The sequence below is a fragment of the Vitis vinifera genome, chromosome 19 (genome assembly GCF_030704535.1).
Source record: "Vitis vinifera cultivar Pinot Noir 40024 chromosome 19, ASM3070453v1".
Classification (NCBI taxonomy): Eukaryota; Viridiplantae; Streptophyta; class Magnoliopsida; order Vitales; family Vitaceae; genus Vitis; species Vitis vinifera.
The window spans coordinates 2,414,148-2,440,418 of record NC_081823.1 but is presented as its reverse complement, the minus strand read 5'-3'; the positions used below and the strand labels follow the sequence as shown (position 1 = coordinate 2,440,418).

General features: G+C 41.0%; 2 protein-coding genes across 2 annotated transcripts; one reads left to right on the top strand and one right to left on the bottom strand.

Annotated features, from left to right (window-relative positions):
- Positions 1-49: 49 nt before the first annotated feature.
- On the bottom strand, positions 50-17,940 carry LOC100253837 (PRA1 family protein H). Its single transcript, XM_002285093.4, has 4 exons — positions 17,468-17,940; positions 13,541-13,677; positions 640-711; positions 50-555 (listed from the first exon to the last, which is right to left on the bottom strand). Exons 1-4 carry the CDS (start codon positions 17,893-17,895, stop codon positions 491-493), a joined length of 702 nt encoding a protein of 233 aa, XP_002285129.1. The 5' UTR covers positions 17,896-17,940; the 3' UTR covers positions 50-490.
- A 335-nt stretch (positions 17,941-18,275) lies between these two features.
- Positions 18,276-26,108, top strand: LOC100245135 (uncharacterized). Its single transcript, XM_002282577.5, has 7 exons — positions 18,276-18,604; positions 19,188-19,271; positions 20,225-20,365; positions 21,030-21,095; positions 21,479-21,646; positions 25,082-25,390; positions 25,626-26,108. The coding sequence occupies exons 1-7, from the start codon at positions 18,383-18,385 to the stop codon at positions 25,737-25,739; spliced, it is 1,104 nt and encodes a 367-aa protein (XP_002282613.1). The 5' UTR covers positions 18,276-18,382; the 3' UTR covers positions 25,740-26,108.
- The last annotated feature ends 163 nt before the right edge of the window (positions 26,109-26,271 follow it).

The following is a 26,271-nucleotide window of genomic DNA, read 5'->3' as shown; positions in this document are numbered from 1 at the left end:
AATGTTATCAGCTGCAAGCTTATTGTTTGAGATCAATAAGAATTGAGAATTGACCAAAGAGCTGAAACTGATGTTCAAATAGTCCTGTCTTACATTAAACTACCAACTATTCTAAGAGCTAAAGGTTTATGAAGTGAACAAATACAATTGTCAGCAGACAACAGTTCTAGCAGATGACTGATTCCTGCCTTGGTGTCCTCTGTGACGAAGGGGTTGGGCCATGAAAATTCTTCCATGAGAGAATTAATCAACACTACAGGAAAATGATCCACCCCCATGAAACATATGGATCCTTACCTCTTACAAATGGCACCCATGTTTGTACAAGAGAAAGGTTGAAGCAAAATTGACCTTGTCTCTCTGCATCGTTGGTTTTTTTTGGTAGGCAAACAAGAAAAAAGAGAATAAAGCTGAGGAAAAAAAGGGGATGTAACCTAAGTATACAGTGAGTATACAGGCTTGTTTTCCTGTACATCGATGAAACCTAATTCTACCTTGCCGGGGTAGGTTGCTTTGCAGGAGTCAGCTTCCGAAATGAGGCATGCAAAATCATCACTACAAAAGGATTTGGAAATGGAAAATAAATCATTGGAAGAAAGGAAGCCAAAAGAAAAACACTTGAGAAAGCCCTGAAGTTACCTGCATAACTGACACCAAGAGCACAGAAGAGTGCAAATTGAACGTTGGAGCAGAAGAGAACAACTGCAGTTGCTGCAGCCATGAAAAATAGTCAATATTACAACAAATAAGCCAGTTTCAAAATGTAGACAAATCAAAAGTACTTAATTTCCAGCTTTTTAAATTGATATTGTGTTCAATCTGTGAGTTATATCCCTAGTAGTCATTGTCTAGGAGATTGCCTGGTCATTTCTCAAGGTTGATAGCTCAAGTGCCTCAAACAGCCCCGCCAATGAACTTCGCATATTGAGAAATTACAGCATTTTACATAGTTAGAAAAATAACTCCAAATGAATCACCCATACTTTTACTTTTGTCAGAAAAAGTGAATCAAAACTTTACTTCATTATTTCCAATAAACGCACCACTTGAGGAAACACCTTCACCTACCTCCTATGTTGCATGGGACATTAACATCCATTGTAATAGAGATTACTGTTATGGAAGTGGGAAGGTCTGAAACTAATTTCTTGTGATGGATGGAAGCAACATGTTATGCAGCAATAGTGAAGACAAATTAATCCACAAACAGAGATAAATGAGGTTTTAATGCGATTCGACCAATTATGCTTGTATCTAAAAATAAAATAAATTAATCCTCTATACTAACAAAAAACATCATAGAGGAAAGAGAATTGCAAATACAAAATTTGAACCTGAAATAATTACATGTTTCTACACTACTAGTTTTTCCGTCCTCAACCCAAGCACCAGATGTCTCCTATGTCTTCTTCACATGTCTACTTACTCGGTATAGCTTCTATAGACACAATCCATCTCATTACTATTGTCTTTATGACCTAGGAATATCTAAAGAGATCCTCTTAACACATTTTTATTCTGCAATGAAACTTATTTCTGTAAGGAAAAATCAATACAAGAAATCTCTTATACAATATTCACTTTAAAAGGGAATTCTCATAGAATTATCAATTGAACCATATTATGAATTTGAAACACCTTCCAACAATTACCTCAAAAATCTCAACTGTCAAAATGCTTTCACTATATAATGGCTAAAGATTGAAATTCCCTTCAGTGTTTAATACTCTCTCTACAATATTCGCAATCGAGGTTATAACAAATGACCCATCAAGGCAATGTCTAGGTACGTCAATGACCAGCAAACATGTCTCAAAGTTTTCCAATACCAATGGAAGGTTCTGTCACATTATTAGAAATTATAGAAACACTCAAGGGATCCTATATATGGACAAAAGATCCATTATGAAAGGAAGGTAAGGATCTTTGAACATAGGAAGAAGTCCAGGAGTCAAGTACTGAGGAAGGAAAACCATAAATACATGACCCCTCCAACTATGTATCTGGCAAGCCTAGGATCTAACTTCAGATCTCATTGAATTGATACGGTTGAGTTGATACATTTTGACGATCTCATCATTTCCTTGGTGTTATTTGGCCTATGATTTCTCAAAAAAAATTTGTACTTGTTAAACATACTTTGCTATTAAGATATTTGTATTTAGTGGTGTTCAGGTAGTGGCCAAAGAGCTCCAATTGTTAATGTTTTTCTAGTTTTGACAATTTCTGGCCAAGCTAGCTATGTAATTGTTTGAATCAAATCCAACCTTGGAGACTTTATGCCATGAAGCAAGGCAATGTTGGAAGATTTGAAATAAAAAGGCAACTGGTTGGCAAGCAAATGAGTTTAGTTAGTATTTGCACTACATTAAAATTGCATATAAATTGTTTCTTTCTTCTTTTTTTCCCAGAAACAAACTATTCATTGACATGAATTTTAAGTAGAACTAAAGAATGAAAAATCCTCCAAAATAAAAGGATGATAAATAAATAAAAACGAAAAATCTAACAAGATCAGCAAGATAGCTATATTTAACAATGCACAACTTGAGGCCAGAAGAAATACCCTACAAAAGAAATCATATGTTGGCTCCACATTTAGCTAAATGATTTGCAATCTTGTTAGTTGAACGAGGGGACCAAGAGAAGGAATAACCCAAACTGCTAGCTAAATCAAGGATTTGACAAAGGCACATGTCGTATTTCCAAGGACCTCTCTCAAACTTGGACATGCATGAGATCACTACAGCAGAATCTTCCCCTACCAAAAAAATTGGAAAGAACCAAAGCCTTGGCCTACAAAAAGACCTCCAAAAGAGTTAAAATCCCTGCCTCAATAACTGAATCCCCTCCTGCCAATTTAGAGAAGGCTCTCAACACCATACCATAATGATCCATAATCACACCTCCAATTTCCAGCTAGCTGGGGTTACCTAGAGCACAGCCATCAAAGTTTAACTCAATAAATGAACTTCTCTATTGTCGGTCATAGCGCACCAATCAAAGAATCTTTCATTGACATAATTCAATCAAGATAAGTTGTTGGATCTCATTTTCCATAAAATTCAGCAACTTCAAGGTGTACCATTTTCCTCACATCATCATCTTGCTCAAAGATTTTGGAACTCTCTACATCAACCCCTAGACAAATGTCTCTAATTTTGCCCCTTCTTCAATTTCTCATCATTAAATTGCATTATTCTCCAAGTGGTCTATTGGATGATTGTCCGAATTGATGGTTTATAGCCTCATCTTCAATTGGTTGTTTTTCTTGACTCTTTTCTAACAACTTCATAATCTCATTAAAATTGTTTAGTTGTATTACAACATTTTGATGGGATTGTTGCATGACAAAAATTTCCTCTAAGTGTGAGACTCGATTGCTTTATTTTAGGTCAAACTCTTAGAAAGCCTTACCAAGACTAAAATGTTTCCTATTTTTTCATTTTTATCTTTATCCTTCCCATATTTTATTTTCTTTTCCCATTGTCATAATTTTATTCTCGTTCCTCTCCTTAAATCCTAAAAGATTGAAGCTCTAGCTCACCTTATTTGATTGTTAATGTCCTACATTACTCGTGTTTCACCTAAATGAATATTTGATAAGAGTTTCCACACATTCATTTTCACTTATGTGAATGAATTTATTTCAATATTGTTTTTCATCGCCACATATTTTGAATATAGTTATTGAAGTATGTTAATGGGGTAATCTTAAAAATAATTAAAAAAAAACAAGAAGAAGAAATAATACATATACCCATTAGCCCCTAGCCTAACCACCCCCCACTTACAAAAAGGCACATCCTAGTAAAAACACATCAAAATCTAATTCAAGATAAGAAACTGATTTTAAATTAAAAAAAAAAAAAACATTTCAAACTAAAATTTTAGTTAAAGGAAAAAGAATTTAATGTTAAAAACAATTTTGAATTTCAATGCATGTAAGACAACTTATATGCAATTTTTATGCAGTACAAATGCCCAATAACCTCTCATGAACATATCAATCACTTGTTGCAGCCTTTTGATTTCAAATCTTTCAAACTTGCCTTGACTCAAAAGTGCTAGCTTAGTTAGAAATTGCTAACACTAATTTTTTTTTTTTTTTTTTTTTTTTTTTTTTTTTTTTTTTTGGGAAGGAAATCCATGAACCCGTGTTAGTGGAAGGGAGGGCAAAGTCAAGGGCAGCCATTCTCAATAGACCATCTGATCTCAATGCTCTCACTATTCCAATGGTGGCCCGGCTCAAAAGACTATATGAATCATGGGAAGAAAACTCAGATCTTGGATTTGTCATAATGAAGCTTCTTTTCAAACTTGGAGGTTTTTCTATGGAAGAGAGAGAAAGACCTAGAGAGAGAGTGTGTGAAAGCGAGGGAGATGAAAGATGGTCCCAGGGTGCGATCGGGGACTCAGTGAGCCATTTCCAGTCAGGGGGTAGGAAAAGGAGTTTTGGGATAGAATCCAAGAATTTTCTGGTCGAGACAGAGCAGAAGAAGGGCAAGATGCAAATCCTCATAGTGGAAAGAAAGGGAGATGTTTCTTCTTGGATCAAGTTGGGGCCGGCAAGTTTAGGGCCACTCATTGAAGGCTTGGTATCTTGTTCAAAGGACATGAGAGCTGGCTACTGGGAGAAACGCTGGCAAGAGAAAGGGAGATTTTTCTCCCTAGTGCGAGGCGAAAATAAGGGGGGATGTTTCCTTCGATTGGGGGTTATTGATAGGGCAAAGAAGAGGTTCAGTATCTTTATCCCCAAAGGCAGAGGAGCAAAAGGAGGCTGGATCCTATTGGCGGAGGCGTTGCGTGAGATGGAGTCTAGACCAGGCGGGCAAGCGGGACAAGAGGACAAGGGCAAACTTTGGATACCCATGTGGGGAAAATCCTTTGCGGAGGTGGTCAAGCAAAAATGCAGCAACGGAGACGAGGTGGTTAGGGTAAATGTGGATAGCAGAGCTATAAGGGCGAATTTGGAGAAGCTGAACCAATGCCTTGTCGGTAGTTGGAACCCAAGGCGTGGAGAGGGGGAAGATTTAAGGAGCTGGGGGAACCAAATGTCAAAAGCGTGGGGGCTAAAGGGCAATTTAGGCTTGGCCAAAATGAACGAAGGAAAGGTATTATTGGAATTTGAGTTGGTAAATGAAGCTGAAAAAGCCCTAGTTGATGGGGAAATAGAGGTCGAGGGCCTCGTCATGCGACTGGAAAAGTGGAGCCAAAGAACGGGATGTTTGTCGGAGGAAGAGAAGGAAGGAGAGGCCTGGGTAAGGATTGTGGGTCTTCCCATTTCCCTATGGAATCGAGACATTCTGAGTAAGATAGGAGAGGGGTGCGGGGGCTTTGTGGACATAGATGAGAAAACGGAGAGGAAGGAGGAGATACAGTGGGCTAGAATTCGGGTTAGGATAAATGAAGGGAAAATCCCTAAAATGGTGGAAGTATGCGTTGAGAATCTGTGCTATTCACTCTCTCTATGGTGGGAGACAAGACCGACGATGCGTGTGACGTCGACCATCGAGAAAGGAAAATCCATCGGAGCAGACGAAGAGGATGAGGGTGGCGGAGCAGAGGGAGAGGTTGAGGGTGAGGTCCAGCCACGCGAGGGCAAGCGCGTGAGGAAGGTTGGGGGAGGCTCGTGGCTCGAGGAGCAGCTGCAGAAGGTGGATGGGACGCGGAAAGCGACTCATGGGTCGGGGCGATCCACGGAGTGTTCTCGTGGGTTGGGTGCGCTGCAAATAAGGCCCAAGGGAAAAGGGATTATGCAGAGTGGGCCTATTGAGATGGGCTTTGTGGTGGAGCCTAGTGGGTCTGAGGGTTTAAGCCCATCTTCTTCCTTTGTGGTCTCTATTGGACAAAAGGGGAAGATGGATTCCAGACGAATTAAGGCTTGGAAGCCCACGGTGGATATAGGGCTGGTAGAAGATGGTCAAAGGCCAATGAGGGAGCCAAGCGGCCATCTTGTTGAGGCCCAAAGTCGCGGCCCAAGCTCGGGAAGCCCAATCCACGAATGCTCTCTGTTTTGGGAGAAGGATGAGCTGCGGAGGCTGAGAGAGGCAGAGGCTTTCCACAAAGAGCAAACGAAGACTGATCTGGCCTTGGTAGAGGAAGCGAAGAGGTACGTCCAGCCCGATTGCTTAAGCCATGCGCCTCCTCTCTCCCCTTCTTTTATTTTTGGTCGGATTCCAGTGGGGGAATTTTGCGACCTCTCTGGGCCTGGAAAGAAATGTGATGAGGATGAAAATCCGCTCCAAATGATCATGGGATCAGAATCCCCCTTGAGAAAAAATGGAGAATGTTGGGATTTGGTGGAGGTTAGTAAGAGCAGCACTGACGATGTTGAAAAGGATGTGAGCTCTGATCAAATAGTGCCACGAGTAAGTAAGGCAGGGGAGGAGATTAGCTGGGAGAACAGTGATTTAGCCAAGTTCAGTAATTTTCTGGGGTTCTCGACGGAAGGATTGGAGAAGGATATTATGGAATTTCTAGTTAAAATTCGGAAGAGAAGGGAAAGAGTTCATAGTAAGAGCATTTTGGAGAAATCCAAATTTGAGAGGGAGTTGAAAAGATTAGAGTGCTCTATTAACTATGAAGGGGGGAAGAAGCAAAATGTTGGTGGGCAAGTAAGGGGGTGCCAAATTATGGAGTTTAAATGAAGATAAGAATACTGAGTTGGAATGTCCGGGGGGCCAATGACAGCGCCAAAAGAAGGGTCATTAAGGCAGTGATTAGAAGTCAGAGGGTGGATCTTTTTTGTCTTCAGGAGACCAAAATTGAGACATTGTCGGAGGGAGTGGTTAGAAGCCTGGGTTCTGGTAGGTGGTCTAATTGGACGGCTTTAGATGCTATGGGCACTGCAGGAGGGATTCTGGTGTGTTGGGATAAGAGGTCTCTGGAGGTGATGGAGACGGAGGTGGGGAAATTCTCAGTCTCGTGTAGGATTAGGAATGTGGAAAATGGGATGATTTGGATATTTACTGGGGTGTACGGTCCTTTTACCAAAGAAGACAGGGATTGTTTGTGGGAAGAGCTAGGGGCGATTAGAGGCTTGTGGGAGGAGCCATGGTGTATTGGGGGGGACTTCAATGTCATCTTGTCTCAGCGAGAAAGGAGTAGACAGGGAAGATTGTCTGGGGCCATGAGAAATTTCGCCCAAACTGTGGATGACTTAGAGCTAATTGATCTTCCTATGCAAGGGGGCATTGCCACTTGGAGTGGGGGAAGGAATAATCAATCCTGGGCAAGGCTAGACAGGTTTTTGGTGACCCAGCAGTGGCTAGATATGTTCAGTGGGGTAGCCCAATGCAGAATGCATAGACCTACGTCCGACCACTTTCCTATTTTGTTGATGGGTGGGGGGTTAAGGAGAGGCCCAACTCCGTTTAGATTCGAGAACATGTGGCTGAAAATGGACGACTTTAAGGGTCTTCTCCGGGGGTGGTGGCAAGGGATTGAGGCAAGAGGTAGGGCTAGTTTCAGATTGGCCTATAAGATGAAGGTTGTGAAACAAAATATTAAAGTCTGGAATAGGGAGGTGTTTGGAAGGGTGGAAGTCAATAAAAATTCTGCCCTTCAGCAGTTGGAACATTGGGATGGAGTGGAAAGTGAGAGGAGGCTGTCCATGGCTGAAGCTGAGCAGAAAAAAGAAGCCAAGGATGCTTTTTATAAATGGGTGCTAATGGAGGAAATTCAGTGGAGGCAGAAATCTAGGGAGCTGTGGCTAAAGGAAGGGGATAGGAATACCGGTTATTTTCATCGTATGGCCAATGCTCATCGCAGGAATAATTCTTTGGATAGGATTACAATTAATGGGGAGATGTTGACTGAGGATCAAGAGGTGAGGGAGGGGATAGTGAATGCTTTCCAGAATTTACTCTCAGAAGAACCGGGGTGGAGAGCAGATATTGAGGGCCTGCAGCTCAAACAGCTTAATTCCCGGGAAGCTGAAAATTTGGAGGTGCCCTTCTCTGAGGAGGAAATTCATTTTGCACTAATGGAGATGAGGGGTGACAAAGCTCCAGGTCCGGATGGGTTCACAATGGCCTTTTGGCAAGATTGCTGGGATGTGGTGAAGGAGGAGGTGATGGAACTGTTTAAGGAATTCTTTGAGTATGGATCCTTTGCCAAGTCTCTTAATACCACCTTTTTGGTTCTTATTCCCAAGAAAGGAGGTGCTGATGACTTGGGGGACTTTAGGCCAATTAGTTTGCTTGGGAGTTTGTATAAACTTTTAGCCAAAGTCCTAGCAAATAGGCTAAAGAAAGTGCTGGACAGAGTGGTCTCAGTTGACCAAAATGCCTTTGTGAGAGGGAGACAGATTTTGGATGCTTCTCTAGTAGCTAATGAGGTGATTGATTATTGGTATAAAAGAAAAGAGAAAGGGTTGATATGTAAGTTGGATATTGAAAAAGCTTATGATAGTATCAATTGGAACTTCCTTATGAAGGTTCTTCGGAAGATGGGATTTGGGTCTAGGTGGGAGGAATGGATGAGGTGGTGTATTTCTACCGCCAAATTCTCTATATTAATCAATGGGGTTCCAGCTGGTTTCTTTTCGAACTCAAAGGGGCTGCGGCAAGGAGATCCCCTCTCTCCTTATCTTTTCGTTTTGGGTATGGAAGTGCTTAGCACCATGATTAGCCGGGCTGGTGAAGGGGGCTCTATTTCAGGCTGTAGGATGCGGGGAAGAGGGGGGGATGAGCTGACTGTTTCGCACCTCCTCTTTGCTGACGACACTCTAATTTTCTGCAAAGCTAGAAGAGAGCAATTGACCAATCTAAGTTGGATTTTGGCGTGGTTTGAGGCTGCCTCCGGCTTGAGAATTAACCTGGCTAAGAGTGTCCTTATTCCGGTGGGGGAAGTGGATGGGATGGAGGAGTTGGCGGCTGAGCTGGGTTGTAAATTGGGGGCTTTACCCGCTGTTTACTTAGGGCTGCCCCTTGGAGCCAATCATAAAAACGCCTCTTCTTGGGATGGGGTGGAAGAGAGAATGAGAAGAAGACTGGCCCAGTGGAAAAGACAATATATCTCCAAGGGGGGAAGAATGACTCTTATTAAGAGCACTTTGGCCAGCATACCCATCTACCTCCTTTCACTTATTCGAATTCCTAAGGTGGTGGCAAAAAGGATTGAAAAAATCCAAAGAGATTTCTTGCGGGGGGGAGGTAGTTTGGAGGGGAAAGGCCATTTGATTAATTGGCAAGTGGTTTGCAGCCCTAAGGAGGAGGGGGGATTAGGCATCCGAAAGATAGATTTGTTGAACAAAACATTGTTGGGCAAATGGGTATGGAGATATGCCTATGAGAAGGATAATCTATGGAAAAAGGCGATAGGGGTGAAATATGGTCAAGAGGGATGTGGGTGGAGGACTAAGGAAGTTTGTGGGCCTTATGGGGTGGGGTTGTGGAAGGAGATAATGAAAGAGGCGGAGTGGTGTTGGGAGAGCATGGACCTTAAGGTTGGGAAGGGGAATAGAGTTTTGTTCTGGATGGATAAGTGGTGTGGCAATGAGGCGCTTTCTCAAACTTTTCCTCATTTGTTTACCTTGGCGGGTCATAAGAATGCCAAAGTTTGCGAAGTGTGGGATGCTAGTTTGGGGCAAGGAGGGTGGAATCTCAGTTTGGCTAGAGATCTCAATGATTGGGAGATAGATCAGATAGGAGAAATGCTGAATCTTCTGAAGGATTTCAGGATTTCTCAGGAGGAGGACTCAGTGAGATGAAGCGGGAAGGCAACGGCGTTTTTGGGGCCAAGGGGGCCTACAGAAGTTTGAGCGGCTACTCAGTTGGTGCTTTTCCGAATAGACGCATATGGATGGATAGGGTTCCAACAAAAGTGTCTTTTTTTGCTTGGGAGGCAGCGTGGGGGAAGATCCTCACTTTGGATAAGCTTCAAAGAAGGGGATGGCAGCTACCTAATCGGTGTTATTTATGTGGATGCGAAGAGGAAAATGCGAATCATATTCTCTTACATTGTACAGTGGTTAAAACTATTTGGGAGATTACCCTTGTCATTTTCGGAGTTCAATGGGTGTTCCCAAAGTCGGTTATAGAGGTGCTTCATGGTTGGAGGGGTTCTTTTGTGGGAAAAAAAAGAAAAAAAATATGGAATTCCATACCGCTGTGCATTTTTTGGACGGTTTGGAAGGAAAGGAATAGGATAGTGTTCAGGGGAGGGTCTTTAGATATTCAGAAATTCAAGAATTCTTTTGTTTGTAACTTGTGGGGTTGGGCTAAGGTGTACATTGGTGAGGAAACCTACTCTCTGTTAGGTTTTTTGGAGTGGCTTGGGACCACTTGAGGGTGGGTGAGGTTTTTACCCTTTTTTGTTGTTTTTCCAGCCTTCTTTGGGGCTGGTTAGTATACCCCCTGTATACATGCGGCTTTTTTAGCCTTTTCTAATATATTTGGCTGTTTATCTATCAAAAAAAACACTAATTTTTTTTTTTTTGATAAATAAAACTAAATGCATTAAAAAATAAAAACGCCATAAGGACACTCTAAAGTACACAAGACATATGCAAAAAGCGCCTAATAGCACACAAACAAGAAAAAGAACCCTAACAACAACCCCCTCCCTTAACCAGAATCAAGCCACTCAATAAAATAAGGTAAAGACAAAGAATCAATCTCTATATACTATTTAGCTAACACTAAAAAAATATTAACACCCTTTTTGGAAGTAAAAGCATCTACTAATTGAGCTACTGGTGGGGACTAATTTCCAAGGAGTTTTTTCGAGTTCTTTTTAGCATTATTTTGTAGTACTATAGTTCACCCTGCCTCCTAGTTAGGAGAATGATGGACATAAAGGCTAAGTGGTTTCTTTGCTAAGTGGCATTCTAAAGTTTAATTTTGACACATGATCCTAGACAATTTGGGTTAGACTAACATAGGATCATAAAGGCAAGATTATTTGTGTGGGGTTGTGGAAAGCTATTAGGAAGGAGTGGAATTATTTTAGTGGCAGGTTGGCCTACCAAGTGGGTAATGGGCAGAGAATGAGATTCTAGATGGACGAGTGGTGTGGAGATGAGCCACTTTGTAAGTCTTTCCCTTCCTTGTTTACCTTTTCTTCATTTAAGGAAGCTTGGGTCTTAGATGTTTGGAACCCTGAAGGTGATAAGGGGAGGGGATGGACCTCTCTTTTCTCAAAGGCCTTTAGTGATTAGGAGTTAGAGTTGGTGGAGCGTTTGCTACAAAAGATCCAAGCTTTTAAGGTGCACAGGGATGTGGAAGATAGAGTGATTTGGATAGCTTCGAGGTATGGGACCTTTTTGGTCAAATCTCTTTACTCTATCTTGGAGCCCTGAGATTCTCCTTTGTTCCCTAGTGGTAGTGTTTGGAGATCAAGCGCACCTCATAAGGTGGCTTTCTTTGCTTGGGAGGCTTCTTGGGGGAAAGTCTTAACTCTGGACCAACTTCAAAGGAGAGACACTTTTTGGCAAAGAGGTATTTTCTGTCTCTTTAAAGCAGAGACGGTTGATCACCTTCTTCACTGTGCAAAGATTTGGGTTCTTTGGAATTTTCTTTTCTCCCTCTTTGGTATGTCTTGGATTCTTGTTCAGTGAAAGATACTCTTTTTGGGTGGCATGGGTCGTTTGTGGGTAAAGCTCGTAAAAAGACTTGGCAAATGACACCCTTATGTATATTTTGGACAGTATAGAAGGAAAGGAATTTGTTAGTGTTTGGGAACGAGGATCTTTCGCTCCAAAGATTGAAAAATTCTTTTGTAACCTGTAGTCTTGGTTTAGGGTATTTGTAGATTTGAGCCCCTTCTCGCATTTAAGCTTTATTGATTGGTTAGGCTCTAAGTAAGGGTAGGTGATTTTTTTGTTTCTATCCCTCCCCATTTGGTTTGAGCTTTTTAGCTTCTTTTGTATACTTTTTGAATACTCTAAGGGCACTGTTTTTTGGTCCCCTCTTTTCTTATAAAAAAAATATATATATTTGTGTTTTCCCAAAGAAAGCTAGTTCTGGAATAGCTAATGCAGCAGAGGCACTTTGTTCTACTTTAAGGTCTCAAAATTGCAAGAGTTTGGCATCACTAATATCCCAATGGAGGGGAATTCGGTGATGGATTTTTCCTAGGTGGCTAACAATTGGACATGGTCTTAAAAATACAACCATTGGATGCAAAGGATTGAGGATCTTAGCAAGGGGTTGAGTTGCTAGATCAGCAAACTAGGAAGCTAATAAGATAGCCAAGAAACAAGCCTTTTCGCTTGTTGACTTTGTTAGGGATATCATGCCCCATTAGTTTTTGGTAATATGTCACCTTAGGAGTGGGAAGGAAAAAACTTTACACTATGAAAACTTTTGTTTCTCTCTTTTACTTTTATTCATGTCTATTTTCTTTTCTTTTCTTTTCTTTTTTTCACAAGGATTTCTCATCCTACGTTGTATTATCCAAATTTCTTTTATCTAATCCAATACAAGTATCATTTCTTAGATAAACACCAACCCAAACAACTTCACACTCCTAAATGTATTTCATTTGAAATCATACAAATAATAGCATAGGACACACAACTTCTTTCTTCTTTTTGGTTGAGTCAAAGGATAACTAATCTTTCTTTGTATATTTTTGTGCAATTCAATCAAACAAATTGTTTGTTTAAATATAAAACATATGTAATACAGGGCACAAAAAGAGCACCTCAACACCAAAGTTCCAAATAAGACAGCTGAAAAAAGAAACCAATCCTTCATAATGCCCCTACATTGTAGTGTGTGGTAGTACAAACCAAACTATTTGAAGTGGCAATGAATTTTTATTTTTCTTTATTTTGATTTGCATCACATTTGAATATATATTCTTTTTCAAAAGCAATTGGCATCAGTTTCTCCAACCCATGTAATTTCATATTAGGATTTCAAAAATTAAATCCTTTCGATTCTATTTTTCCCCAAATAAAGAATTAATGTCATTTAATTACAAAAACATATATCAAGAAGAATGAACTATCCTTCACAAAAAAAAAAAAAACACAACATGACCAAAAAGAAGAAAACCTTGTAGAAAGGAAAACAAACTAAGGAGGTGCTAGAAGCAATAATTACAAGAAACCCTTCAAAATAAAACATCCCAGCAACTAAAAGCCCAGCTTAGTGCTCAACAAGGTTAAAAATAATTATTAAAAAAAATTCCCTACAAAAGTTTCAATCGATGAGGTACTTGCTTAATTAGATAATTTGCTATCACTTTTATCATTTTCCCAAAAGCTAATTGCTTTCGAGGAATGACTGGAAGATGTCTTCTGGCATCTAAGTGCATTAAAAAATTTCTAATATCAATTGTTAGCTTTAAAATTTGAATGGGCTGTAGAGTGGGAAACAACAGTGTCATTTAATGAACCTCACTATGCAAAGCTATGACAAGAATTTCTTCTTGGGCAGCTCATATGTCAGAGGCTGTCCAAACAATATTTTTATGGCCATATACAGGAATTTTGAGTAAGCTACATATGAGCCAATGCTCCTTCCCACGATACAGAAACATGTATGTATTGTCAACCAAGAAGTGTCAAAAGGGAACAATAACTCACCACATTGGACAGTGTGAATCAAAGCTTGCCGAACAACAGGGTATCGATCCACTCTCCATTTATCACTGCAAAACCTGAGCAGATCCCAAAGTGCCAAACTTGAAATCAACCCAACTAGAGCAATGGGCATCTGATACCTATAACCAGATATGACCAACACCAACAGTTATACCCAAATAAGAAGCAAAAAAAATTCTTTTAACTGCAATAAAGATTTGAAAAACGAAAGAAAGAAAGAAAGAAAGAAACCACCTAGATAGTAACCATCTCCCTTTTTTATAGGCTAGATACTAACTATCTTCTTAAATATGGCCACTTCAAAAGAAGCTGGCCTCCACATTACTTAGTCTATTGCATGGCATTTTTTTTTTTTTTTTTTTGATAAGTAAACACAATTCATTAAAGAGGCAAAAAAACCTCAACGTATACAGGACGTATACCAGGCAGCAAAGGCCAAGAACAAGCAACAAACCAAAAAAAACAAACCACCCCTCAACTGGAAGCTATCCATTCCAGGAAATCTAAAAGGGAATGCGGCCTCTCCTCCATATACAACTTAGCCCAACCCCAGATATAACAAACAAAAGAATATTTGAACCTCTGAATTGCTAAACCCCCCCCCCCCCCTAAAAGTTAGCCTATTCCTTTCCTTCCAAACCATCCAAAAAATGAATAATGGAATGGAATTCCAAAACTTTTTCTTTTTTTTTCCCACAAAAGAACCTCCCCAACTATATAACACCTCCTTTACAGATTTAGGGAACACCCACTTGACCCCAACTAAACCCAACACTAAATCCCAAAGCTCTCTAGCCACTGTACAATGAATAAGTAAGTGATCCACACTTTCCGCTTCGCAAGCACACAAGAAACACCTATTCGGGAGCTGCCAACCTCTTATTTGGAGCCTATCAAGAGTCAAGATCTTTCCCCAAGTCGCTTCCCACGTGAAGAACATGATTTTAGTTGGGACTCTACCCACCCAAATCCTGTTTTTCGCAAAGTTGACCTCCAAAGGCCTATCCAACCAGCTGTACGCATCTTTCACTCTAAACTGTCCACTTCCCCCTCCCCTCCAAAAAACCGAGTCATCCTCCCAAGATATCCTAACCCCTCTCAACGCTTGGAGCAACTCACCTACCAACCCCACCTCCCAATCATTGAAATCCCTTATGAAACGCAAATTCCAGCCGCCTTCCCCAACAATCTGGTCCCACAAATCTTCAATCTTTGCATTTCTATTGGCTGCCAAGGTATAGAGATGCGGGAACCTTTGAGACAGCGCTGAATCCCCGCACCACACATCAGTCCAAAAGCTGATTTTATTACCTTTCCCCACCTTGAACCCCATTTTATCCCAGCACCAACCAGCTTCCTTTAATATCTCCTTCCACACCCCCACACCACACGCACCCACAACCTTCTTGGTCCTCCAACCATGATCCTCCTGACCATACTTTGCTTCCAACACATGTTTCCAAAGGGCCTCCTTATCCGAAGCAAATCTCCAAGTCCACTTGCCAAGAAGCGCTTTATTCATGATAGTAAGCTTTCTTATTCCCAACCCCCCATTTTCTTTGTCCCCACACACTACCCCCCACTTAACCAGATGAGTTTTCCTCTCCATGAGACCCCCCCCCCCCCCCCCCCCCCCCCCCCCCATAAGAAGTCTCTTTGCAATTTTTCTAATCTTCTAACCACAGACATGGGCATACGGAATAACGACATCTGGTAAACTGGCATACTTCCCATAGTGCTTTTAATAAGCGTGATCCTCCCACCCTTTGAGATATATTGGCTCTTCCAAAGAGCAAGCCTCCTTCTCATTTTCTCTTCTATACCATCCCATCCATAAGCCGCCTTATTAGGCACCCCCAGCGGCAGCCCCAAATAAACGGACGGAAGCTTCCCCACCCTACAACCTAACTCCACAGCCAGCTCCTCTATCCTTTGAACCTCTCCTACTGGAATAACCTCGCTTTTAGCCAAGTTAATTTTCAACCCGGACGCGGCTTCAAACCAAAACAAGATCCAACTTAAATTCGTTAAGTACTCCTTCTTTGCCTCGCAAAAGACTATAGTATCATCGGCGAAGAGCAGATGCGCAATGTGGACAACCCGGCCTCTATTTCGCTGAATTTTGCACCCTGAGATGAAACCCCCCTCCATAGCCCTTCTGATTAGGACACTTAGCACCTCCATCCCCATAACAAAAAGATAAGGGGACAGGGGATCTCCTTGACGCAGCCCTTTGGAACTCGGAAAGAAACCAGCTGGCGTTCCGTTCACCATAACTGAAAATCTGGCTGTGGAGATACACCACCACATCCACCTCAGCCACTTAGCGCCAAATCCCATTTTTTCCATGACTTTCAAGAGGAATTGCCAATTAATACTGTCATAGGCCTTCTCAATATCAAGCTTGCAGATAACCCCCGTGTCCCCCTTTTTTTTCCAGTTGTCAATCACTTCATTTGCTATCAGGGAAGCGTCAAGAATCTGCCTACCCTTAACAAACGCATTCTGATCATGGGACACAACCTTGTCTATAACCTTCTTAAGCCTGTTGGCCAACACCTTTGCCAACATCTTATAGAGACCCCCCAAAAGGCTGATTGGCCTGAAATCACCAAACTCCTCGGCCCCTCCTTTCTTAGGAATCAGCACCAGAAATGTGTTGTTGATACTCTTGAGGAACGTATTCTGGTCGTGGAACTCCTTGAAAAACTCCAGGATTCCCTCCTTGACGAAATCCCAACAACATTGCCAAAAGAAAACCGAGAACCCATCAGGACCTGGGGCTTTATCCCCATTCATTTCCATCAGGGCCGTCTGGACTTCACCCTCACAGAAGGGAACCTCCAGCATCTCAGCCTCTTGCACACAAATTTGATTAAAAGAGAGACTTCCAATGTCCGCCTTCCACTCCGGACTTTCGGAAAATTGCTGCTTAAAAGCATTAACTATCCCCTCTCTGATTTCCCTCTCCTCTATCATTGTAATCCCATTAATTTTGATTCTGTCCATGTGGTTAACTCTCCTATGGGCAGACGCCATCCTGTGGAAATACCTCGTATTCCTATCACCTGCCTTCAACCAGAGTTCCCTAGACACCTGCCTCCAGTGAGTTTCTTCCAGTTCAACCCACTTGGCATAAACCTCCTTAGCCTCCTTCTTACAAGCTGATTCCTCCATGGCATTTTAAGAGGGCAAAACATCATACAAATTTTCATATCTTCCACTTAGCACTTGACTACCCAAAACCTTCATTTATAAGGATACTCCTAACCCATACCCTATATTGGTTGGAAAGGAAACTGAGGAAACGAAAGGAGAAGATAAGAAAACATACTTTGAATTGTGTGCTTCATTTTATTTGATTCCCAAGATTCTCAACCCATCTTGATTTAGACAAATAATAGTTACATTAGAAACATTTGAGTGCAGGATATATATTTTTTTCTTAGCTCCGAATGCTTATAAACATGAACTTAAAAAACATTCCTTTCTCTGTCCTTTTCCTACGTTTACCCAGAAACCAAACTGAGCAATTTTTGAATTTCAATTTTTTTCTAAAACAAAATCTCCACTCAACTACCTCATTTTTCTCTTCTTCCCTTTCCTTGAAAACTAAAACAACAATAAACACGAGAGTCAGACCTACCATTTCTTTTCTCTTTCCTAGGTTTTCCTAGCAACCAAACTGAAACCAAAATATTTTCAGAATCTCAAGCTTTTTAACTTAAACAAAACTCCCCACTCAAATTTTCGTAATTCAGCTTCTTCACATTTGTGTTTCTATTTCCTCGACAAAAAATATTAAAAAAATCAACACTCAAACCCCAAGTTTTTCTATTTTACCCAGCAACCAACCAAAGGACAAATTTCAGTATGCTGAGGAACAGAGAGAGAAAAGTGGTCTCTTACAATGTACATGCGAAGCAGATAATGAACAGAGTCGCGTAGTTCCGAGCATAGCGCTTGACGTTCTCGTGGACCCTTAGGCGAGCCTGGGACGACGACGACGGAAAGGTATAGGAGTCGCAGAAACCCACGAAAGCGAGGGTCCAGGAGGGGGTGGGGCCGGAGAAGTCATCGGAGGTGAGCTTGGAGAAGGGGTTGAGAGTGAAGAGGGAGAGTAGGGTTCCGAGGTGGGACAAGATTGAGACAAAAAAGAACGAATTGGAGGGGATTGAGGCGGTGGTGGAGGACGAGTCGCCGCCGGAGGAGAGACGGTGGAGATCGGAGGTTCGCCGGTCGACGACTTCGAGGTAGCCGGTGTCCCGGAGCCATGTCTCGAAGGCAGCGTCCGGGACGCTCAGAGATAAGGGGTTCGATGAAAACGCCATGGGCATTACACTATTTCCGCGGTGCCACCCCACTGCTCTTATTTTTGCGGGCTTTTTAATATAAATAATAAAATTAATATACATTATATTTAATTTTTTATATGTAAAATAAATTTAATATTAAAATTATTTTCATGAACTTTTTTTTTTTTTTCAAATGAATTTAATATTTTAATTTTTTATTTAGTAATGGAAAAAAGTATCAGAGCGAGTATAAACAATTAAACATACGAAACCGATATAAATAGATTAGATGAAGTTATAAAAAAGAGATGAAAGTATAAATAAATAAGATTAAAATATAATTTAATGAGATTTAATAAAATGATGTAATAAATATAAAATAATAAGACTTGAATTATACACGTGGCATCTCCTTATCGGACAGGAAGCCTTACCCTTAAGCTCGGAAATGAATGTATGTTGTATAGCCTCATCGCAGACATATAAAGTCTGCGACCGGAGGCAGCGCGCGCACACTCCGATTTAAAAAATGCGGGGGACTCATTTCTTCAAACACCTTTCCTTCATCTCATCCTGGCGCATTTCCTCACAACCACGCCGTCTCATTCATGGGGTTTTTCCATCTCCACTTTCTCAACGGAGGCTCAGCTCAGTGTTCCGAAACTTCTCGACGTCTTCTTCTCTGCCAACCACCCACTCGTTAACATCTCCTTACTTCTCCGTTCGCATCAGCTGCCCAAAAGATAGCGCAGTGAGCATCATTAGCTTGAACCTATTCCCAAATCCTGCATTTCATTTATTTTTTGCTTTTTGGTTTCAATCTAAGATTTTCTTCGTCTTCTGGGTCCGTTCTGTTTGGACTGTGGGAAAGGTTAGGAAAGTAGAGGGAAAATTCTGAGAGTGGGTTGTCTGAGCCATTTTTGGCATTTTCCTTTTCAATTCACTCGTTTTTTTCCTGACGCCGAAATGGAGTCTTTAAGGTCACTTATTACAGCAAAAGTTTTCTTGGGTTTTATTTTTTCTTGTTCTATCTTATACTAGTCTGGTTTTGAGGCTGTAGAAAGGAGGAGGTTTGTGTTATGCAGGCGTTTAGTGTAAAACCTTTTTGAAAACTCAAACATCTTCAGAACTTCTGGCTTGTGCTGTCTTGGGGATGATGGTCAACAAAATTTGTGTTTAATGGGAAATTTTCCTGAAAATTTGAAATCTTATTGGTGGGGGAGGAGAAAATTTCTATGGTGGACAGGCTATGAATGGTTGGGATTATGTTTTTGTTGAGGTGAGTTTTGGGAACTACGTGTCTGATTTGTGTATAATGCTGTTGTGATGGTTAGGATATGCTTTCGGAAGCTCTTTTATGTTTTGGTGCAAGTTCTACCAGTATGGATGAACAAGGCAGTGATGAGGGTAATGATAAGGTAGAGACTCGACACACTCTTTATGTTTGATTTCTGGGTTATAATTTGTGTAATTTGTTTTTGTGTAATACTTGTTAACTTGGACCAAACTGTTTATAGGTGAAAGATTGATGTCCATAGTAGATTTCTTTGATTGGTTGGGGTCGGTTTGAGGGAGGGAGTATCTTTTTGTTTTCCCTTCCTTTTTTTGGCACTTTTTGGTTGCCGCTGTATACATTGTGTGTACTTTGGTGCACCCTTTTTGGCATTTTTAATACAAATCTCATTTACTGATAAAAAAAATAAAAATAAAAATAATTTGTGTCATTAATTCAGGATTTCTTGTCATTTTTCCTTAGTGAAAAAAAGTAGATTTGGAATTCGAGATATAATTGTGATATGATGCTGCCGATGGCTACTTTTTTATGGTCAAATGGTGTTACAATCTGAAGCTCTTGAAACTACAAATTTCCTTTGTGTCTTTCCCTGATATCATGTGCAATATGGCAAGCTTTTTAAGAGATAACAAGGCCTTTATCTTTTTAGGTTATGCTGCCGTAAGAGATAACAAGGCCTGTGCTATTCTTTATTGAATCATGAAAAGTGCAGTGGTCATGAATCACGAATAGTCAAACATTAATCCTTATACACCTATAGAGTACCTGATAAGAATCTCACTCTTCATATGTCTTTATCACTTTTATCGATGATGATAATAGACACTTGATGACAAAGCTTGATAAACTTGAAGCTTATAATAACACAAAAGTTCCTATGGAGACTCTATGGAGGGCTTGTAATGACTTGCTGTCTTTCCCCCACAATTAGTCCATAATCACTCAACTTTAGTTGCTTTCCTGCTTCGACTAATTATGAGTGGATCACGCTTTTTGGTTCACTGAGCAATGCAAGTAAAAATTAGAAGGAATAAATCATTATTTTGTAAATTTGGCCTGAAATTTGTTTTCATGCAGATTTGCATTGATTCTATATTTTCTGATCGCCAAGATGTGGATGTGTGCATTTCACATGCTGCTGATTCCGTAGGTTTGAAGGAGCTACCAAGTTATGAAGTCAGAGTGGGTGAGCAGTATGACTGGATAAAGAAGACTCAGGTTGAATTTGCTTCTCTCTCTCTCTCTCTCTCTCTCTCTCTCTCTCTCTCTATATATATATATATATATATATATATATATATATGGACGATAGATCTTTAAAAAAATAATGTAAAATGCTTCTATGATCTTTGCATTGAAATCTATACTGAAATCTGTTTTGGGTTGGTTGTTGACCAAACCCAACCCCCCTGTGTTTTAGACAAATATGATTGATCAGACTGCAGACAAGAAGGCTTTTTATTCTGGAATACTACCTTCATTAGTTCTTTGGGTCCTTTAGTCTCTTTATTTTGAGTCTAACATATTCACATGTTATTTTTATATTTAAAGTAAGGAAGATTGAATTATTGAGCCCATCAAAAAATCCTTTCAACCTATTGTAGCAGTTATGTAGTAATTACAGTAGGGGGTACTGTCCATGCATAGCAGATTACTGCAATGCAATACTTCTGTGCTACTGAAGCTGAAAACCATTTAGGTTTTTTCTCTTGCAAGGTTTTAATTTGTCAAACTATGTTCTTGGATTTATTTGATTTTCTAATTAATTCTTTGGAGAATTAAGTTTGTCACAGAAAACAGCCAATGCTGATAACTCTAATTCCTGATCCTATCTTGTCAGAGATTTCATTTTAATTTGCTTTTGAATTTTCATCTATTACAGGAATCATTTTGTCCAGTGGAAGTAACTGAAGGACTTTGGATTGTGCCTGAGTGGAGAACTCCTCCAGTATGATTAATCATCTCAAATTATCTTTTCTAAAGGTTTTGCTGCAATTGTTGTTCACTATATGTAGGAGTCCCTTCTTTTTAGCTTTTTAATCTAAAATGTGTTTTCTTTGTAGTTGGTTTTTCATTTTTATTTGGCTTAAGCAGAGAACATTTAAGCATGCTATTTGAATGATCTTCTGGACACAGCATATGCATGCATGCATTCATTTTTGTCTTATGTAAATGTGTATACAAATATATCCTAGTGTATTAATCTGATGTGATGGTCTCCTCCACATCTATGAGCTCACTATAATATTGGTTTTTGGTTTCCACAAATAAATTTTGAATATTACGCTTGATGTTGTTGAAGGATATTATGTTTTCTTCTCAATGCTACAGGATGCTCATGCAACAAATATAATTCTAAATCCTGGATTTGCATTTGGAACTGGTGAACATCCTACAACTAAGCTGTGTCTATTGTTGCTACATGGCTTGATAAAAGGAGGAGAACGCTTTCTTGACTATGGCACAGGTTCTGGAATTCTTGCAATTGCAGCACTTAAGGTATGTAGTTTTTATTTTACAATCGAACTTTAGTTTTCAGCTTATCTGGAAGTGCATCAATGTTATCATAAACTAATCTAGCTGCGACATCGATATCATATTCACCATATTTATGCATATTTTCTTTGTTTTTCAATGTTTGTTTTAGACTTTTAAGTGGGTTGCCTTGTTATATAGTCTTTCTTTTTTAAAAAATTGAAACGATCATTGCTTGATGAATGAATGTAATCAAAAGTTAGATGGGTCCAAGAGAACTTTCTTTTTCAACTATCAGACATCTTTGAATGTGTTCTTCTGTTGAAAGGGATTAAGAACATTGACAGTGGCATGAAACTGACAGAACAATTCCTTCATCAATAAAGTATCGTCTTTCTAGTGTTAGAACCATAGAACCAAAAAGGAAAATAAAATTTAAAAAATTATGGAAATACTGATGCAACTGATGTAAACTAAGTTACCTGTCTTACTAAATTTCCTTCAAGTGAAAGTTTGCCTATCAAATAGTAGATTAAAACCAATTAATGCATCAGAAAGTTCAATTATTGGATGGTTCATTGGCAAAAATTCATGTCCATCTTGTGCTACTTTTTACCTCTAATATCCTGATGGTTAATCCCCCTTGAGAGGCTTTACATATGTTGTCTCTGAGATGGTTGTTGACATCACTAAATTGCTTTTCAATAGGAACTTGCTCGGACTTGTAGCGCAAAGTCACAGACTTGTTTATTCTTTCAATTCCATTGAACTTCAAAACATTGAGTATCTGCAATTCCTTGACTTGGGACTCTCTTGGGTTCCTATCCTCTTGGTCTGCAGTCAGTTTTGAGCTTAGTGTCACAAGCTGATCCAAATGAGCCTCCCCATGGCCTAAACAAGCTAGGTGGCAAGACTTCTTGGCCGAGTTCGACTATACGCTGGAGTATAAGCCAGGAAGTGCTAACCATGTGGCCGACGCCCTAAGTCGCAAAGCCGAGCTAGCGTCCATGACGAGTCAGCCCCAAGGAGATATAGTGGATCTTCTAAGGGAGGGACTGCAACATGATCCAGTGGCTAAAAGCCTAATCGCCCTGGCTCATGAAGGAAAGACTAAGCGGTTTTGGGTGGAGGACGGCCCCTACTCTATACAAAGGGGAGACGACTCTACGTGCCTAAGTGGGGGAACATAAGGAGGAACCTGATTAAGGAGTGCCACGACACCAAGTAGGTTGGGCACCCTGGGCAACGACGCACTAGGGCACTACTCGAGTCGGCGTACTATTGGCCTCAAATACGGGACGAGGTTGAGGCCTATGTGAGGACTTGTCTTGTGTGCCAACAAGACAAGGTGGAGCAGCGACAACCTAGAGGCCTGTTAGAGCCACTACCTATAGCAGAACGCCCATGGGACAGCGTCACCATGGACTTCATCATCGGGCTACCCAAGTCAGAGGACAATGGGTCTATCATAGTGGTGGTGGACAGGTTCTCTAAGTATGCAACCTTCATAGCAGCCCCGACTGACTGCACGGCGGAAGAGACGGCAAGGTTATTCCTAAAGCACGTAGTCAAGTATTGGGGGTTGCCTAAGTTCATCATCAGTGATCGCGACCCGCGCTTCACTGGGAAGTTTTGGACGGAACTCTTCAAGCTTATGGGTTCGGAGCTTCACTTCTCCACAAGCTTTCATCCACAGACGGATGGGCAGACTGAGAGGGTGAACGCCTTATTGGAGCTCTACCTAAGGCACTTCGTGAGTGCCAACCAGAAGGATTGGGCTAAGTTGCTAGATGTAGCCCAGTTCTCATACAACCTACAAAGGAGTGAGGCGACCAACAAGAGTCCGTTTGAGCTAGCTACGGGACAGCAACCGTTAACTCCTCACACCCTAACAATTGGCTACACGGGGAAAAGTCCAGCGGCTTTCAAGTTCGCAAAAGGGTGGCACGAGCAAGCTGATATAGCACGCTCATACTTGGACAAGGCCGCTAAGAAAATGAAGAAGTGGGCTGACAAGAAGCGACGACACACGGAGTATAAGGTCGGAGACATGGTGCTTGTCAAGCTCCTTCCTCAACAATTCAAGTCCCTAAGGCCGGTGCATAAGGGCCTTGTGAGGAGGTATGAAGGACCCTTCCCCATACTTGGGAAGGTCGGCAAGGTGTCCTATAAAGTTGAGCTGCCCCCGAGGTTGAAGATTCATCTTGTCTTCCACGCCAGCTACTTGAAGCCCTATCATGAAGACAAGGATGATCCAAGCCGAGGGTTGTCCAAGAGGGCACCTACAGCGGTCGTGACCTCCTATGATAAGGAGGTAGAACTCATCCTCGCAGACCGGGTCATCAGGAGACGAGGGGTACCTCCTGCTACGGAATACTTAGTGAAATGGAAGGGACTACCAGAAAGTGAGGCCAGCTGGGAGCCAGCAGAGGCACTATGGCAGTTCCAGGAGCAGATCGAGCGGTTCCGGGCAGAAGGCGCGACGAGGACGTCTGCGGCATAGGTGGGGGAGAGTGTCACAAGCTGATCCAAATGAGCCTCCCCATGGCCTTATATAGGGCCAGGAAGCTTCTGGAGACTCCTAGAGGGGGAAGAGTGTGGAAGGTTCTAGAGAAGTCTGGAGGAATCCACACAATTCTACACTATGGTGGAAGGCACAAGAGGAGTCCGGGGCTTTCTAGAGAAATCTAGAAGACTTTTGTATATACTTGTATATAGGCTTGTACCTAGAATGGTGTAGGACATTCTAGAATAGTCTTGAGATGTAAGGAACCCTCCAAGGTTCCAGAGAGTTCCATTGGTGCCTATAAATAGGTGAGGGCCTCATTTGGCCAAGGCACCAAGCAAGTGAGCATCCAAGCACTTGTAAAAGCTTCTCGAGTTAATAAGAGCTTCCATTCTTTAAGGAGTTGCCTAACAAGCTTCTTAAGCTTTTGAGTCGCGAGTGTTTTAGCCGAGCGAGCTAAGTATTGGGAGCAAGGCTGACTTAGCAAGATCAAGCGTCTTGGCTGGTCTAAGTGCCGCACGAGCTTAGTGAACGACTAAGTCCGTGACATTATGCTACCTATTGGAGTGTAAACTTGGAAGCAAGAATACATATTGTACTTGTGAGGTTTCAACAGTTTCTTGAAGTCATCTTTTAGCGATGCAAATCATAGGCAAAATACAATCCAAAAGGATCAGAAAGAGGAAAGCAGGCATGCAGCATCACAAATCAATCTTACAAACCAAAAGAAAATGACAGAGCTTCTGTGTGCTTTAACACATGAAGGAGAAAGAAGATATGAGAGATGAAGAAACTTAATCTCTAGTTGTTTTTCTGGTGCTAAAATTCCACGTCTGATGCAGTATCATCCCTTCTGTGCCAGACAGATGAACTCAATCGATACATTCTCAAATGATTATAAAATAATGAATTACTCGTGTTGCCAACTAATTCTTTGTTACATTCGGGTGCAGTTTGGTGCTGCCTCATCAGTTGGAATTGATGTAGATCCCCAAGCAATCACTGCTGCAACTCAGAATGCCGCTTTGAACAAGATAAGCCCTAATAAAATGCAGTTAACTCTAGTTCCACCGGATGGAAGGACACATGAAGTTGTGGAAGGACAGAGCCCCAATAGCATGGGAGTCACTACTGAATCAGAGAGTTTTGACATTGTCATTGCAAACATACTCTTGAATCCTCTATTAGATTTGGCGGATGACATTGTTTCTCATGCCAAGCCTGGGGCTGTCGTTGCAGTTTCTGGTATCATATCCGAGCAGGTATTCTTGTGGCAATGGTATTATTTATAAGATCTAGTTGGATAAATTTTAGGGATATCAAAAGAAAAAAAAAAGGCATGATAATGTGTAAGTCTTGGCCACTGTGGGAAACCCACCCACAAGGTCATGCTTTATACTTAACATTTTTTTTAATTTGTGGAACTCAAGAAATGTGTGGAAGTCAGGGTTGGAGCAGGGCTAGGCCTAATTCCTTTGTAATTGCATTTTGATGCAGGTTCCATACATTATGGAACGATATTCGCCCCTCCTGGAAAGCATATCTGTGACTGAGATCGATGACTGGGCCTGCGTGTGTGGCACAAAGAGAAGGGGTCTCACAGTTAACTGAAGAAGATGATTTTTACGTTGTCTAATGAAACAGGAGGCAGAAGCATGACTTTGCTTTGATTATTAACAACTTGGCAGCCATCTGATGTTAAAAGTCATGGCCTTATGCCCATTGCCTGCTTGACCATCTAGTAAGCTCTAAAGTTATCAACTATTTCGACCAGAAACATTCACGTCTATGTAAAAAAAACATGCTTAATCTGTCAAGATGGTGCATGACATCAAATTTTTCTGCGCTCAGACTCTTGACTATTTGTTTTTCACCTAGAAGCGGTCAAAACAGTATACCTTCATTTTGTGTTTAAGAGTTTAAAACCGCTGAAGCATGTGCAGATTTTGTGAATTATGAAAATTAGTATTTCTTTGTCCATTTTTTCCCTTGTTTATGTGATCTGGTAATGCTCAGTTTCTTGACTGGTCAGTTGTGCTCACCATGGAAAAATGTTTGCTGGCCTCTCTTCTGATCTAAAATTTATGCAGCACACAGGAACAACATGGGGAAAATGACACCTTTTCCGAGTTGCTTCTTTTAC

What these genes read in the sequence shown, in the direction of transcription:
- LOC100253837 (XM_002285093.4), bottom strand. Translation starts at nt 17,895, where the DNA reads ATGCCCATGGCGTTTTCATCGAACCCCTTATCTCTGAGCGTCCCGGAC. An exon ending in ATCTGCTTCGCATGTACATT is followed by an intron (nt 13,678 to 17,467) that starts GTAAGAGACCAC and finishes ATCTGGTTATAG; the next exon opens with GTATCAGATGCCCATTGCTC. An exon ending in GATTCACACTGTCCAATGTG is followed by an intron (nt 712 to 13,540) that starts GTGAGTTATTGT and finishes TCATGGCTGCAG; the next exon opens with CAACTGCAGTTGTTCTCTTC.
- LOC100245135 (XM_002282577.5), top strand. Translation starts at nt 18,383, where the DNA reads ATGCGGGGGACTCATTTCTTCAAACACCTTTCCTTCATCTCATCCTGG. An exon ending in GCTGCCCAAAAGATAGCGCA is followed by an intron (nt 18,605 to 19,187) that starts GTGAGCATCATT and finishes TGTGATGGTTAG; the next exon opens with GATATGCTTTCGGAAGCTCT. An exon ending in GTGATGAGGGTAATGATAAG is followed by an intron (nt 19,272 to 20,224) that starts GTAGAGACTCGA and finishes GTTTTCATGCAG; the next exon opens with ATTTGCATTGATTCTATATT.